The sequence below is a fragment of the Physella acuta genome, unplaced genomic scaffold (assembly GCF_028476545.2).
Source record: "Physella acuta isolate Inbredline_101_S28 unplaced genomic scaffold, ASM2847654v3 ptg000084l, whole genome shotgun sequence".
NCBI lineage: Eukaryota > Metazoa > Mollusca > Gastropoda > Physidae > Physella > Physella acuta.
Window position 1 is genome coordinate 37,434 of NW_026731604.1, and position 16,437 is coordinate 53,870.

A 16,437-nucleotide genomic window follows, 5' to 3' on the forward strand; every position below is an offset into this window, starting at 1 on the left:
GCTTATTAGAGGAGGGAGGAGCTTATTAGGGAGGAACTGGCAGAGGGAGGAGCTTATTAGGGAGGAGCTGGCAGAGTGAGGAGCTTATTAGGGAGGAACTGGCAGAGTGAGGAGCTTATTAGGGAGGAAGTGGCAGAGGGAGGAGCTTGTTAGAGGAGGGAGGAGCTTATTAGGGAGGAACTGGCAGAGGGAGGAGCTTATTAGAGGAGGGAGGAGCTTATTAGGAAGATATTGGAAGAGGGAGGAGCTTATTAGGAAGGAAATGGAGGCGGGTGGAGCTTAGAAACTGGAAGAGAGGAGATTAATACTTAGAAATTGGGGTAGGATGGAGCTTATTGGTTATATTAGGGAGGGCCTTAAGAGAGGAGGAACTGGAAGAGAGAGGAGATTGTTAGGGAGGCTGATATTCTGAGATTAGCCCTCATCATATACTTTCATTGAAATAACATTTAACTTCTAGAAAGAAGAGAAAGTTTATGAGATTTGTTTGTCCAACTGTGGATGGACTACACCCACTAAATATTGCCTGCACATTTACTCCAGCAAATTGTCAAAGCAAAGTTTACATTCTTGAACTATTAAAAAAATTTTTTTTGTGAAATGTTGTTTGGTTTGGTGTAGGCAAAATTGTAAACATTTTTTTTACTGCTCAAGATTTTAACCTTTTAATATATGGGAGTAGATCTGTATGAGAAAGGGGTGATTTTGAATATTTTGGATGAATTACAATTGGGATAAACACAATTTGCCTTCCTTTATTAATGTTTCTTGGTGTGGGCAAAACTTGGGTGTTAACATTGTAGCAACACTGTAAATGTTCAATTAGTTTAATTAAGCTAATTACACATGTAATAGTGTTATTAAATCTAATTAAATTAATTACACATGTAATAGTTTTTTATAATTAGACAAATTAATTACAAATGTAAAAGTGTTGTTAAATCCAATCAATTTAATTACATATGAAATAGTTCTGCTACACATATCTTGTTAAATTTAAATGTAATCAATTTAATTACATGTGTAATAGTGCTGCCCCAAGAATTGTTAATTACACATGTAAAATACCTATTAGTATTATGTGTGTGTTCTTTATGCTGCTATTGAGAAATATGAAACTAATGAAACAACCTCACAATTTGATACTCAGTTACAGACATCCACTGCCAGCTCATGTTCTGAGAGATTTTAATTTTAGATGCTTGTCCACACTGTAATCTGAGCTTTTGCTTTAGTACAAATTCTTTAAAAAAAATTTTTTTTTACACTTTTTAACCTCTGTTTCTTGTTTATTTTAATTAACTGTTTACTTGCCATCATTAACAAGCCCTACCTGTTTTATGGAGTTTGAAAACTTTTAAAATCAATCTCTTGAAAACTTGAGATTGAAAAACTTTTTAAAATCAATGTCTTGAAAACTTGAGATTGAAAACTTTTTAAAATCAATCTCTTGAAAACTTGAGTTTGAGAACTTTTAAAATCAATCTCTTGAAAACTTGAGATTGAAAACATTTTAAAATCAATCTCTTGAAAACTTGAGATTGAAAACATTTTAAAATCAATCTCTTGAAAACTTGAGTTTGAGAACTTTTAAAATCAATCTCTTGAAAACTTGAGTTTGAGAACTTTTAAAATCAATCTCTTGAAAACTTGAGTTTGAAAACATTTTAAAATCAATCTGTTGAAAACTTGAGATTGAAAACATTTTAAAATCAATCTGTTGAAAACTTGAGATTGAAAACTTTTAAAATCAATGTCTTGAAAACTTGAGTTTGAGAACTTTTTAAAATCAATCTCTTGAAAACTTGAGATTGAAAACATTTTAAAATCTATCTCTTGAAAACTTGAGTTTAAGAACTTTTAAAATCAATCTCTTGAAAACTTGAGATTGAAAACTTTTTAAAATCTATCTCTTGAAAACTTAAGTTTAAAAACTTTTTAAAATCAATGTCTTGAAAACTTGAGATTGAAAACATTTTAAAATCTATCTCTTGAAAACTTAAGTTTAAAAACTTTTTAAAATCAATGTCTTGAAAACTTGAGATTGAAAACTTTTTAAAATCAATCTCTTGAAAACTTGAGATTGAAAACTTTTTAAAATCAATCTCTTGAAAACTTGAGATTGAAAACTTTTTAAAATCTATCTCTTGAAAACTTAAGTTTAAAAACTTTTTAAAATCAATGTCTTGAAAACTTGAGATTGAAAACATTTTAAAATCTATCTCTTGAAAACTTAAGTTTAAAAACTTTTTAAAATTAATGTCTTGAAAACTTGAGATTGAAAACTTTTTAAAATCAATCTCTTGAAAACTTGAGATTGAAAACATTTTAAAATCAATGTCTTGAAAACTTGAGATTGAAAACTTTTTAAAATCAATCTCTTGAAAACTTGAGATTGAAAACTTTTTAAAATCAATCACTTGAAAACTTAAGATTGAAAACTTTTTTAAAATTAATCTCTTGAAAACTTGAGATTGAAATTTTTTTTAAAATCAATCTTTTAATGTACTCAAATTTGTTTTTGCCTGTTTTTAAAATCAATCTCTTGAAAACTTGAGATTGAAAACTTTTTAAAATCAATCTCTTGAAAACTTAAGATTGAAAACTTTTTTAAAATTAATCTCTTGAAAACTTGAGATTGAAATTTTTTTTTTAAAATCAATCTTTTAATGTACTCAAATTTGTTTTTGCCTGTTTTTAAGTATTGGTATTTTTAAGTATGATATAAATAACAATAAACAAATATTTGATGTTACAAAATTATTAATTACTGTACATACTGATACTTTAAAAAAAATTTATCATCCATTTTTAGGATCATAGAGGGTAAGGCACTAAAAATTATACTATGTTGTTCCATACCTGCTATGTCCTATGTGTTCATTACCTTTGAAAGAAGGGTCATCACATTTCATGTGGCATAAATAGTATTCTGTTTTGTGTGCATTGCTCAGTTTTGTTTTTTTGTTATTGTTAAACATACCAATTATGTTTTTTCTCGGAGTTTGCCTAAAAATGTTATTTTTAGTAAATAAAAATTATTTTAAATATTCAGTGTTGGCCCTATATTATGTTTATTTAATGCAAGTCGTTGTACTATATGTATTAGTTATGTTATAGACTGTATGGTTTAATAACTGGACATGATCTTGATTGTAAAAAAAAAGTAAAGTTTCCCTTTTAAACCTGACGGTCTATAGGGCAAGTGAAGTAGAGTTCACTGGTTTCTGTGACCTCGGCACAGAGGCGTAGCGACCCTTCCCGGCGCCCGGGGACAAACTTTTCGATTTGCACCCCCCTCAAACTTTCGATTTGCACCCCTCGACCTTTCAAATTTATTTTTCCAACCCATTTTGGCGCCCCTAAGGTCGGCGCCCGGGGACACATGTCCCCCCGCCCCCACCCCCTCGCTACGCTACTGCCTCGGCATATGAAGAGATAGTGTGGTCAGCACTATGCCCAGCCGCCTTTACTTTCCCTAACATGAGTAAGGTGCCCATCAGGTCTTGACTGTATGGTTTAATAAATGAACGTGATCTTGACTAAGATTTAATTAATAACTGTCGACGTATTATTGACTGCTTTTCGTTGGAAATAAATGTGTTTGAGGTGTCAGTTCATACTGCGATATTGTAGGTGTATCATGTTCAAAGTTTTGATTGAAATGCTGCTTCTATGGGTGGCATTGACATCTTAACGGCGGGATGGATGTAGCTCTTGGAATAAAAAAAAAACTTATAAAATGAATGGTACTATGATTGTATGTGACCCCGGGGTAGGTGAAGGAGGGTACACCCGTCATACCTGGAGGCGAAGTCTTCTCGAAGAACTAAAGACCGCATGGATTTTCTTTTCTAGGAGTTGAGAGAACTCAACTAATATGGGTGTGAGTCTCAATAAAAAATGGGCCATCCCATGAAACTTATAACGTCTATCGGATACGTTGACTTCCCTCTTTCCCCACCATCAGTGTTTCTTCCAGACTTTTTTCTCCGGGGGGGGGGGCACTTGAAATTTTTGGGGGGCGGTAGACTTACTTCGGGGGGGGGGGCACTGTTAAAAGTATATATTTTCTATATAAAGTATATAAATTTCATTTCGTTCGGGGGGGGGGGGGGCGGTAAAATTTTTTCGGGGTGACTCCCCCCCCCCCCCCCCGAAGAGATGCCTGGAAGAAACTCTGCCCACCATCCATTCTGGACACCGCCCCCCCCCCCCTTCCTCTTGATGATACATATTAGGCTTTGTAATAATTATCAATTTAAACTCACCAGTAACAAGTATTTTATATGTGTAGCCTGCATCATAAAACTCATGTTAAATGATTTATAGAGTAAAATTTTTAATGGGTGGATGTAGCGCAGGGTTTCCGTAGTTAAAAAGCAGGGAATAATAAGAATTTAACTTAATTTTTTTAATGATCGATATAAATCCCTTTAGGTTAGGTCACAATTAAGAAAAAAAAAAGAATTGCGGTACATTTAATTTAAAAAAAAAAAAGTAAAAATGAAAGTAACATAGATCTATTGTTATTTTAATACATTTTAACCTTACTAGAGCATGTTATCTAGGTCACCAATTAAATCCCCTAAGGTTGAACTGACCCAGTCATGTAGGCTATGACACAGTCATGTAGGCTATGACACAGTCATGTAGGCTATGACACAGTCATGCATGACAACTTGCCTGCAACTATTTTTAATTCCGTCAACAGTGTATCGATTCCACTCTCAATAAAATCAATAAGGAAGCCATGGTTTAAAAACGTCAGTGTGTGACCTGTTGTTGTTTAGTGTAGGATTTAATTAGGGAATTTTCATATGTATATGTTGGACTACGTGAGAGGTAAAATGTTTTCAGTTTCTATTATTTGTTTTCACATTGTCAAGTTACACATCGTACCCATAGGCTATGTAGGCCTACACGTTTACACATATTCGCATACGCATACGTACTCATATACGCAGACCTATACACACATACTAGCATTACATATACAACACAGGCTTAAGTAACACTTCCTCGGTGGATGTGTGTGTGTGTGTTTGTGTTTGTGTGTGTTTGTGTGTGTGTGTGTTTGTGTGTGTTTGTGTTTGTGTGTTTGTGTGTGTGTGTTTGTGTGTTTGTGTGTGTGTGTGTTTGTGTGTGTGTGTGTTTGTGTGTGTGTTTGTGTGTGTGTTTGTGTGTGTGTGTGATGGTCACCCACTTAGGGTTAAGGTGTGTAGGGGCTGATCCTAATAAACAACACGACACCCCTTTAGGACCCACTGTGTTTGCCTAAAGCCAGGTACTTTTATTTAACACACACCAGCGTAATGAGCTCGTGTGCCGTCAAGTGTGTGGAACATAATACCAGGCTAGACAGCCGCCAACAGGTCTAAGATAACAGGTACATTAAGGCAGCAGGTATGAGGAAGAATGGACGGTAAAACCATAGAATTAATAAAAAAATATATAACAGGCTAGACAGGTGCCAACTGATCTAAGATAACAGGTACATTAAGGCAGCAGGTATGAGGAAGAATGAACAGTCGAACCATGTAACTGATAAATAAAAAAAAATACCAGGCTAGACAGCCGCCAACAGGTCTAAGATAACAGGTACATTAAGGTAGCAGGTATGAGGAAGAATGGACGGTCTAACCCTATAATTAGTAAAGAAAAACATAACAGGCTAAACACTCGCCAATACAAGTCACTAGAACATTTACAATGCATTTCTAAATGACCGTGTGGCCTTTTCAAATAGGCCCACAATGCTACCTTTATTACATATTTTGTACATAACTATAAAAATATATTGGCCTACACCTAACTATAATCGCTATCCTAGTCCATAAAATGCGGTAGTCCCTTCTTGTGAATATTTAAAGATAGCCATGCCAATTTAAATGCCCAATACTAACGGAGATATAAAGATCTAATTATGATAACATAATGTATGAGTTAATAATAGAAACTACAAAACACAGCACCTAATGATAGACAAAATTATACTTCGGTTACTCTCATGAAATTGAGGGTCCAGGATACAACATCTCAATCTGTTGATGTGAGCTTAATATTCTATTTAAATGCAACATGCAACAAAAATAAACCATGTTCACATAATCATGATCACATAACAAAATTTTCTTATAGTTATGAATTTACTACTACCAGTAACATCAACATATATATATATATATATATATATATATATATATATATATATATATATATATATATATATATAATATACCTATTTACATACGTTTTTATGCATATTACACATTAAACAGTTATACTATCTCCTTAGAATGGAGACTGCCATGATGAACGATGCATCAACAAATACAACAGCAGATGAGAACTGCGACTACTTAACATTTTTACAAGCGAAACATTTCGACCGAGTAAATGTCATTGGGGAGACATCTGTTTCAACCCCAGACTCTCCCACCACTGCCGGAAGTTGTGAGCCAGCAGTTCTAGAATCTTCTGATGATTTATTTCTCAAGGCTGTGGTGGACGGCTTTGATACGATGGAACGTTACCTCCAGCGAGAAAATGTAAACATAGACTGTGTTACAAGGGAAGGATGGAGTGCGTTGATGATAGCTGTGTTTCTGCAGGACAAAGATACAACAGAGTTATTGATTCTCAAAGGTGTACAGATCAATATGGTAAACAAAGAAGGTTGGAGTGCTGCAATGATTGCGTGCTTAAAAGGAGGTACAGAAATTTTAGGTATGCTTATAAAAAACAAAGCGGATTTGGATATGAAAAATGATGAAAACTGGAATGCGTTGATGATCGCTTCTTTTATGGGATATAAAAGTATTGTTGAAATGATCCTTTTTGGGTACGAGGAAGTGGATGGACAAAACAATGAGGGCTTTACTGCTATGATGCTGGCAGCTCAAAATGGTTTTACGGATGTTGTAGAGGAATTGTTGAACAACGGCGCTGATGTGAATAGAGTTAATAATAATGGATGGAGTGCTTTAATGTTAGCAACGGTTAGTGGTCATGTGAAGACTGTAGACGTGTTGCTACAGCGAGATATAAACATTGACGTCGTTGATAAGGAAGGATGGAATGCGTTCCTGCTAGCTTCAGTAGTGGGGCATGTTAAAATCATCAGAATGCTTCTGGAGAGAGGGTGTGACGCGCTTTCTCGTGGAGCATTCAGTAGAAATGCTTTGATGTTTGCTGCGCAGAGGGGACACACTGGTGCCGTGAAAGTATTGCTTGAGGAAACACACATTGATCTAAAATGTGTCGACAGTTTTGGTTTAAATGCTTTGATGTTGGCAGCTAGAAATGGACATGACGCAGTTCTCTGTGATATTCTCTATACAGTAGAGGCTGATTGTGTGAATACTAAGGGAGATAACGCGCTAATTCTAGCCACAGAACAGGGAAACGCTAGTACAGTCAAGTTACTTTTAGACAAAGGAACAGACGTAAATTTAGTAAATAACGATGGGTTCAATGCCCTCATGATAGCAGCAAAACATGGATACGTCGAGATTATATCCGAGTTGTTGAAATGGAATTGTGAGTTAAACATCACATCAAAGAGAGGCCAAAATGCCCTTATGATTGCTTCAGCGTACGGACATTCAGCTGTTGTGAGACTGTTGCTTGAACTACATAAATTTAACGTCAATGCTGTTGACAACGAAGGATATAACGCGTTAATGTTGGCATCATATTTCGGTCGATACGAAACCGTGGAGCTGTTACTACACGAAGAATCGATTCGAGTTAACTACGTTGAGAAAGATGGTTGGAGTAGTTTGATGCTGGCTGCCCAGGAAGGACATTCAGATGTTGTTCGGAGTTTGCTCAACCAGCGAGCAGATGCAAATATTTTGAACATGGAAGATTTTAATGCGTTAATGCTTGCATCAAAAGCAGGTTGCGACTCAGTAGTTGAAGTGTTGATGAAAGACACACACGTCGACCTTTTGAGGATAACAGAAAAAGGGAGAAATGCGTTAATGATAGCAGCGTTGCATGGTAAAACAAAAGTAGTAGAGCTGCTGTTGAACACAAATATTGATGTTACTGATACGGATAGAGATGGGATGAACGCTTTAATGCTGGCCTCGTTTTTTGGACATGATGATGTAGTGAAGCTTCTACTTCGAACAAATAAAATTGATATGAATCATGTTAACTTTCAGGGTTGGAATGCGTTAGTTTTAGCCATGGTTAAAGGAAACAACAGCACGATAGAGATTTTACTGGACTACGGTATTGATATCAACCAAGGGGCCCAAAACAATTGCAATGCGCTAATTTTAGCCGCGCAAAATGGATACACGGATGCAACACAAATTTTACTACGCTACGGAGCGGATGTAAATTTAGTTGACAATGATGGGTGGAACGCGTTGCTGATGGCGTCAGAAGGGGGTCACACAAGAATTGTTGAGTTGTTGTTAGAAGCCGGTGCTGAGGTAAACTCCCAAGGTAAGGATGGAAGCAACGCTCTCATGTTAGCTGCACAAGAAAATCACATCAGCACAGTTGAAGTACTACTGGAGCAAGGGATCAACTTAAATATGACTGATGAATATGGGGAAAATGCTTTTATGGTTGCGGTTAAAAAAGGAAATCGAGAGATTGTAGATATACTTTTGGGAAGCAATATTGACTTAAGCTGCGTGTCAACAAATAGTATGACTGTTCTAATGAAGGCTTCAGCTAAAGGGCATGTGGGTATAGTGGACCTGTTGTTAAAACATGGACTGGACGTCAATTTTAAAAATGTAAACAATTGTACGGCGATCTATTATGCTGCCGAACATCTTCATTTCGATGTCTACAGACTGCTGATTAAAAATGGTGCCAACCTTGAAGAAAAGAACAAACTATTATGGGACGTTTTATTTTCGTTGACTGAAAACTTGGCAGGTTGTGCAAATTTTATTTCTAGAATAGTTTTAACACATTTAAATATATGGTTAAATTGCAAAAATCAACAATTTGTTAAATATAAGGTTTTAGGTATATTTAAAAAAATATTTTTGTGCTCAATAAAAATATAACTTGTTTTTATAATCAGGAAGTAACTTAACCCACCTTCCAGTTGAGGCAGAAATCGTTAAAAATGACAGGTATAATTGTTAAATAAATCATTTTCAAATACTGAAATATTAAATTGGAAAACAATTGAGAACTCAAAATAATTGAAATGTTTAAATCCTACGAATTATAAATAAATTAAACATGTTTAATTTAGTTAGCCTACTTACAATTTCAATAATCTTAATACAATTTTAAGTTTTAATTTTATGTTTTAAATTTAAGATGTAGATTATTTAAGATTTTTAAGGAAAATAGTTTGTAGGTCTGCTTCAAAGAATACCATTTGATTAGTGTTTTATAATTCTTTTCAGATTAGCTGCCCTTTTTCAAGATATTTTTTCTAAAGTAAAACAACAGGTCAATATATTTGAATATCATTATACTGCTAACATGTTCTAATTTAATATTTTTAAAATAACGTTGTCTATAAAAACGAGATTAAAGCAAAAAATATGCACTATTCATACTTAGTAGTTAAATATTTTGCTACATAATGGACTTATATTTAAATGAACTATAATGATATTGTAACAATAAAAAAAAAAGAAATCTAAGTTAATTAAAATTTGTATGTTGAATATATTAAAAGACTAAGCTCTCTTTGCAAATCTAGTAATTAAAATTTATGCTCTATGACATTAGGCCAGGAATTTAAAATACGTTTAACCCCAATGAGCTATAATCGGGCATACGTGGCTAAATATAAAATCTTTCAATTAAAATGACCTAATAACTGATGTGATATTTTCAGGATCTGAGTTTTAATGACATCAAAGATCAAATTAAAGAGGCAATTCAAATTCTATCAGAAATTTCATTTGACCAACTACAATTTTATTTACTTCAAAAGTGTATTAACTTGACAGTAAAAAAACGATACACTAAGAATCAAGAGACGGGTAATTTTCTTGCCAAACACGGATACATAGGTAATTGTCTATCTAGAAATCAGTATTACATTCGAATATAATATATACCTTTACATACTTTACATATTATATATTTAATGTATTGTGTTATATACTTTGTGCAAAATTATATATATATATATATATACATACATATATATATATATATATATATATATATATATATATATATATATATATATATATATATATATTTCATGGAATTTTATTTTTAGATTCAACTATAAAGGTTCTGAAAGAACAAGGTTTTCTATCGACTGAAGTGCAGACCTCTAGTTTACCTGTTTTAACGAATAGTTTGGAAGTCATTGTCACATTAAGTGATCATAGTAACATTTTCACACAGGTGAGGTGTAGGACGAATAAAATTTTAGAACCGTTTTTGGAGTTTCCATTTGAATAATACACAACCACTCATAAATGTTATTATTCGATCCCCTTATTACCTGCTTATATACGATAAAATGCATTATTGAAACTAAATATGATCACTCATTCTTATATCTAATTATCAACTAGCTTACTGTAAATCTTCTAAAATAACGTGTTTCTATTTCAATACAACTTTTATGTGTGAACCGAGCTATTAGCGATGTGGGCTCTAGAAACGAGAATCCAACTGCTTTTGCATTAAGATTTTGTTTATGCTTAGTGTCTTGCAGATAAAGGATTTATAATACTCGCAACTGAACTTCTAACAGAAAATATTGGTAAAATGGTAAGTAACGTGTTTGATCACAACGTCTAACCATTATAATTATCTATAAATATTTAGACTATATTTTAATTAATAAATTATTTAAAAAAAAACACATGTTTTTATTTTATTTTTATCGTGCAGAAGCCATTGAAGATAGTGTTCATGTTATTCACAGTTTTACTGAACATATCGCAGCTGTCGGGAAAGGAAAATTACTGTAAACAATTTCCAAAACTTGAGGTATTTAATAATTTTGATATGTATTATTCATTCTATTCAATAACTTCTTCCGTAGAATTTTATAATTTATAAAGTTGATTAGTCTGAGTTTATGAAATTTTAAAGTTATAATTAGGGCTACTTAGAGCAGCTTAGTATTTACAAACATTTTTAAATTTGTTCTTGTTGAATTCATTACTGTTTTATAATTTTATTTTTATTTTGTTAAATACATTTAGACTACCTATGCACACTATGAAAATATGGAAAGTATAGTTTACCATCATTGTAGGTTATTCTTTTTATAATCCTGAGGCATACATCAACACAATTAAATTATTATTATTCTTTTTCAGATTTTAAAATACTATATGCAATTTAACAGCATTGATTTAGTATTGACTATAAAAATACTGTTTTCCATGGTATCTGACAACGTTTCTGAAGAAATGCATTTGGATGGTAAGATAATGGTTGAAAAAAAATTGTATTTAATAGAAACGTATTCTAAACTTCATAAACTCTCCATTTTAATTTATTCTAGTTAAAAGCTACTGTATGGACCTATTTAGCTATATTATAAGCTATTTCTTAAATATAGCGTTTGTATATAGTTAAAAATAAAAAAACATATTTTTCTTATTTTGAAAAGTAATTAATCCAGATATAAACTATTATAAATATGTAATAGAAGTAGTTTTTTTTTTAAAATTTCAATTATATGTTATGTTTTTGTTATCAGAAGTTGAAACAGAGAAACTCATCTTCTACATTAAATATGCAAGTGCAAAAGATAAAAGAAAACACAAAGGATTCCGCTTGATAAAGCTGATTAAAGGCTTAGCGAAACTTGCCATATCTGAGAAAACTAAACTTAAGGTCACAGATAATTTATTAACATTCAAACATATAAGGATAACAGATTAAACTGCAATACTTACTAATTATTTTTATACTTAAAAGAAGTTTTTAGGTGATATTCATTAAATTAATTTTTCTTAAGCACTATTTATATTAAAAATAATTTTGATATTTTGATAATATTTATTTTCAGATAAAAACTTGTTTTGAAACTTTTATCACAATATTACAAAAAAGTGAGCCAGAAGAACTGGAATCTACAATAGAATGCTTACAAGCTATTTCTACTCATAATACAGAAAGTTATAAAATAGTTGAAGATAAAATGCTTGTTAAAACATTATCAAGTTTGCAAGATAAAGCCACCGACTCTATTAAGAGTAAAGTGAATTCTGTATTGTGGGAATCTGGCAATACGTCTGGTATTTTTCCTGAGTTTGCTGGCAAGTAAAAACCAAATACTTATGTCTTTTTAAGCGTTTCTAGTTTTAAGTACGCATTTCCATAATAAAAATTAAATTTCAATTGCAACATATAACATTTTCATTAATTTTTACAATTTATTACATTTATTTGTGCACATATTAAACATTTGACATTCTACTTATAGGGCAGCTTTTTTCTAGTGATTTTCCAAAAGAATTCGAAATAAAATGTGAAAGCCTGGGCAGAGGATCTTTTGGATCGGTACATTTAGTTGTAGATAATAGCAAAAGTGAGCCAAGCTGTTTTGTGGCGAAAAAAATAAATGTCTCAAGGAATCGAAGGGATCCAAATAAAGTTAGTACTAAAAGTGTGGTTGTTGGGTTTTAAAGTAAAAATTCCTATAGGCGAATATGTTAGCTCTTTATTTTACCAGCAATTTTATATTACAAATAAAAAGACATTTCATTTTTATTTTGTTGCAATTTTAATGTACAAGAATGAATTTCCCTAATATTTCATATTGTGCTGTTCTCAATTTAACTTGAAATAAAGCTACAGGACATTTTATTTAAGAAAATAAAATGTTGACCAACCATTTCGTCAAAGCACATTTTAAAACTTGTAAATGATATAGAATAAACCTATTAGACATGTTAAAATATTGTTAAAAAGGCTCAAAATTGGAAAAAACAACGAAATAATTACAAACAAATAATTGCATTTTGTATAAAGTAAGCTATTTTAAATATAAAGATTAATTGTTCAATTTTCCATTTAATTATTTTCAGATAATTTGTCACCAGGAAGCCAGCATTTTATTAAAAGTGCATCATGAAAATATTGTAGTTCCATGGTTTTGAAATACAGAATGATGCATTCATAATATTCCTAGAGTATCTACAAATGGTATTTAATGTGTTATGAGTCTGTTACTTATCAGAAAAAAAATATATTTGTTATGTTTTTAAAAAGTGCTATTTTTTCAAGCAACTTGTCAATGAAATCTATTTAAACGTTGGTCAATACAATTGAAAGGACATCGTAATTATCCGAATTTAAGTTTACCACTGAAACACACACACATTTATACATTTATAGGCCATATATACACAAACATGTATATATATATATATATATATATATATATATATATATATATATATATATATATATATATATATATATATATATATATATATATATATATATATATATATATATATATATATATATATATATATATATATATATATATATATATACTAGGCATACTGCCTAGCTTCGCTTAGGTTTTCAAAAAAGTTGAGAAATTGAATGATTAATTAATAGGTGATTGGCTGTTATGTTAAATGCTTAGGGCCTAAATTTATACAGTGGGGTACTTTTATTGTGCCCATAAATTGATGGAATATTCACAAACTTATTACTCGCAAGGTTATTAGAACGGGCTTTCATAAAAATTATTAATCAAATATAATATTAAATTACTTTTGCAATTAATTGTACAATTTCAATACAATACAAAACTTAATTTATAATAAAATATCCATTTAAAACAATGCTATACATTATGATTTTTGTTTTTTTTCTTAAAAAGAGTATACAAAATATAAAAAAATTGTTACATTAAAAAGTTACCGCCCCTGTTCATAGACCAAATTACATAATCTCGTATAGTGAGAATTTAAATCGCAGTCCTTTTACCTAAGAGTATGCAAAAAGTTAGCCAGATATACTGAGTTTAAGTACCCTAAACTCTGCGTTGAAATGACCCTCTGTTTTTGCCATAAAATACAAAGATTATATAGGGAAATACAACTGGTCAGTTTTGACCCCTTTACGGAGTTTTCCCAGATATGCCGAGTTTTTTGTGACACCCCAAGGCGTTCTCCTACCACCTCACAAAATTTCAAGGGGGGGTCGTCGGAGGAAATTTTTTTTCGTAATAGAGCTCATATCAAGAGAATTTCACTCGCGGACACTTTTTAGCCCTCGTCGAGGGATTTGAGTCAAACCGATAGTTTTCCCTAAAGGTCAAGCCATTAACCTAAGAGTATGCAAAACATTAGCCAGATCTACTGAGTTTAAGTACCCTAAAATCCGCGTTGAAATGACTCTCTGTTTTTGCCATAAAATACAAAGATTATAAAGGGAAATACAACTGGTCAGTTTTGACCCCTTTACGAAGTTTTCCCAGATATGCCGAGTTTTTTGTGACACCCCCAGGCGTTCTCCTACCACCTCACAAAATATCAAGGGGGGGTCGTCGGAGGAAATTTTTTTTCGCAATATAGCCCATATAAGGCGCCTGTCAGTCGAGGTCAGTTTTGACCCCCTGTCCGTAGACTTTTCGGCAAACCTTCACCGGCCCCCGTGTTCTATCGCCTCAAGGCACCATCGTGCCAAATTTGACGCGCCTGCGGCGCCGGGAAGTGCCCTATCGGGCACCCGACCACTTTGCTTTATATATATATATATATATATATATATATATATATACTTTGCTTTATATATATATATATATATATATATATATATATATATATATATATATATATATATATATATATATATATATAAAAGTCAGTCATGAAACTTTAATAATTAAAATATTTTTAATTTTTAACTTGTTAAAATTAACCATATATTTTAAAAATCTATATTTTGGTATAATTCTAATTAGTTTCAATAGAATAATTTACAAAAAAAGCCCCACATCTGACATGATACTAGATTTGGAATTCGGCAATCTTTGAAATATTAACTTTTTTTTCGTAAATATTTAAAAGATATTTAAATGTATATAATTGTGCCGTAAATCTGATGTAAAATGCAGATGAATTCCATAATATACATTATACTTTGTTTTAACAGGGAACACTAAAAGACCACATTGCATCACACGTTTGTTTAGAAGAGGAGGCAAAACATTTTACTTCACAAATTTTACAAGGTGTAAGATATTTGCATGAAAATGGAATATTGCACAGAGATATTAAAAGTATGTAGCTATTTCGATGATCAATTATGATTATACTAGCTGCTAATAGTTTTACTATCATTAAATTAAAATTTCCGTAAATACAATGATTCTTTAGAGGTGTTTCTATTGCTATATGAAATTTTTTTAGCATTTGCAATTTTTACATACCAATTTTAAATTTAGTATTGAAAATAATATTTGCTTATGTGTTTTTATTGATTAATGTCTCGTTTTTGGAAAACCAATGAAGTTTATATGATATAAATAGAAACAATTTAATTAAAAAAAAAAGAAAATCTTAATTGCAGGTAGCAACATTTTAATGCAAAGTGAGACAAAAGTTAAAATCTCTGACTTTGGATTATCAAAAATCTTAAAAGATCAAAGGAACATTGATTTGTCGACCAGTGTGGGAACAGTATTTTATATGGCACCAGAGGTTTTAAAGACAGAAACCGTTGTTATTTATCCAACAAAGGCAGATATTTGGTATGTTGCGAAGATGAAAAATGTTTGTAATCTCACTTTGTGTGCATACACACTGATGACATAATAAGATCCACTTTTATATATAATCTCTTCCTCTCTTTATATATATATATATATATATATATATATATATATATATATATATATATAATATCTTAAAATGTGTACAGCCGAATATTGATATTTTTATTTCAAAATGATAATACGATTAATTTCGTATTTCGGTTGTTTTTATTTATTACTTGAAAATAAGTTTAAATATTTCAAATCATGTATATTATTTTTCCCAGGAGCATTGGATGCACTGTTGTTGAAATGATTACTGGAATGCCACCTTATGCAAAGGACTATAGCTGCTTTCAAGTAAAAGGTAGAATAGCTGCTAATGAAATGCCAGAGTACGAGTTACCGCAATCAGCTTCAGATGCTCTGAAAGATTTTCTGAAGAGGATTTTTAAAAGAAATCCGTGTGAAAGACCATCTGCTGAAAAACTGCTGGAGCATATTTTCATTGTTGATAAATAATCAGAGTCAAAGAAAACAGATTTGCTCTTTATTTAAATGCATTATCTAAACACTGTTTTTATTTTTCTGAAATTAATTTTAGGTATGTACAATTGTATTTAATGTAAGAAACTGTTTCTTTTACATATATCAGTTGAAACACATTTTGAAAATAACAATAACCTTATAACTTCAAGTTTTTATTACTTCCCATAAAAGGGACAATTAACGGTAAATGATATTGT

The 16,437-nt window shown here is 31.5% G+C and overlaps 3 protein-coding genes across 3 annotated transcripts; all 3 read left to right on the forward strand.

Moving 5' to 3' along the window:
* The first annotated feature begins 6,485 nt into the window (after positions 1-6,485).
* On the forward strand, positions 6,486-9,433 carry LOC131958188 (ankyrin-3-like). Its single transcript, XM_059323067.1, has 2 exons — positions 6,486-8,907; positions 9,393-9,433. Exons 1-2 carry the CDS (start codon positions 6,525-6,527, stop codon positions 9,395-9,397), a joined length of 2,388 nt encoding a protein of 795 aa, XP_059179050.1. The 5' UTR covers positions 6,486-6,524; the 3' UTR covers positions 9,398-9,433.
* A 402-nt stretch (positions 9,434-9,835) lies between these two features.
* LOC131958196 (uncharacterized) lies at positions 9,836-13,051 on the forward strand. Its single transcript, XM_059323080.1, has 8 exons — positions 9,836-10,010; positions 10,226-10,356; positions 10,663-10,728; positions 10,852-10,950; positions 11,286-11,391; positions 11,672-11,808; positions 11,984-12,233; positions 13,005-13,051. Exons 3-8 carry the CDS (start codon positions 10,726-10,728, stop codon positions 13,049-13,051), a joined length of 642 nt encoding a protein of 213 aa, XP_059179063.1. The 5' UTR covers positions 9,836-10,010; positions 10,226-10,356; positions 10,663-10,725.
* On the forward strand, positions 12,412-16,369 carry LOC131958258 (mitogen-activated protein kinase kinase kinase 2-like). Its single transcript, XM_059323182.1, has 5 exons — positions 12,412-12,570; positions 13,005-13,122; positions 15,091-15,217; positions 15,508-15,688; positions 15,979-16,369. The coding sequence occupies exons 2-5, from the start codon at positions 13,120-13,122 to the stop codon at positions 16,211-16,213; spliced, it is 546 nt and encodes a 181-aa protein (XP_059179165.1). The 5' UTR covers positions 12,412-12,570; positions 13,005-13,119; the 3' UTR covers positions 16,214-16,369.
* Positions 16,370-16,437: the final 68 nt, after the last annotated feature.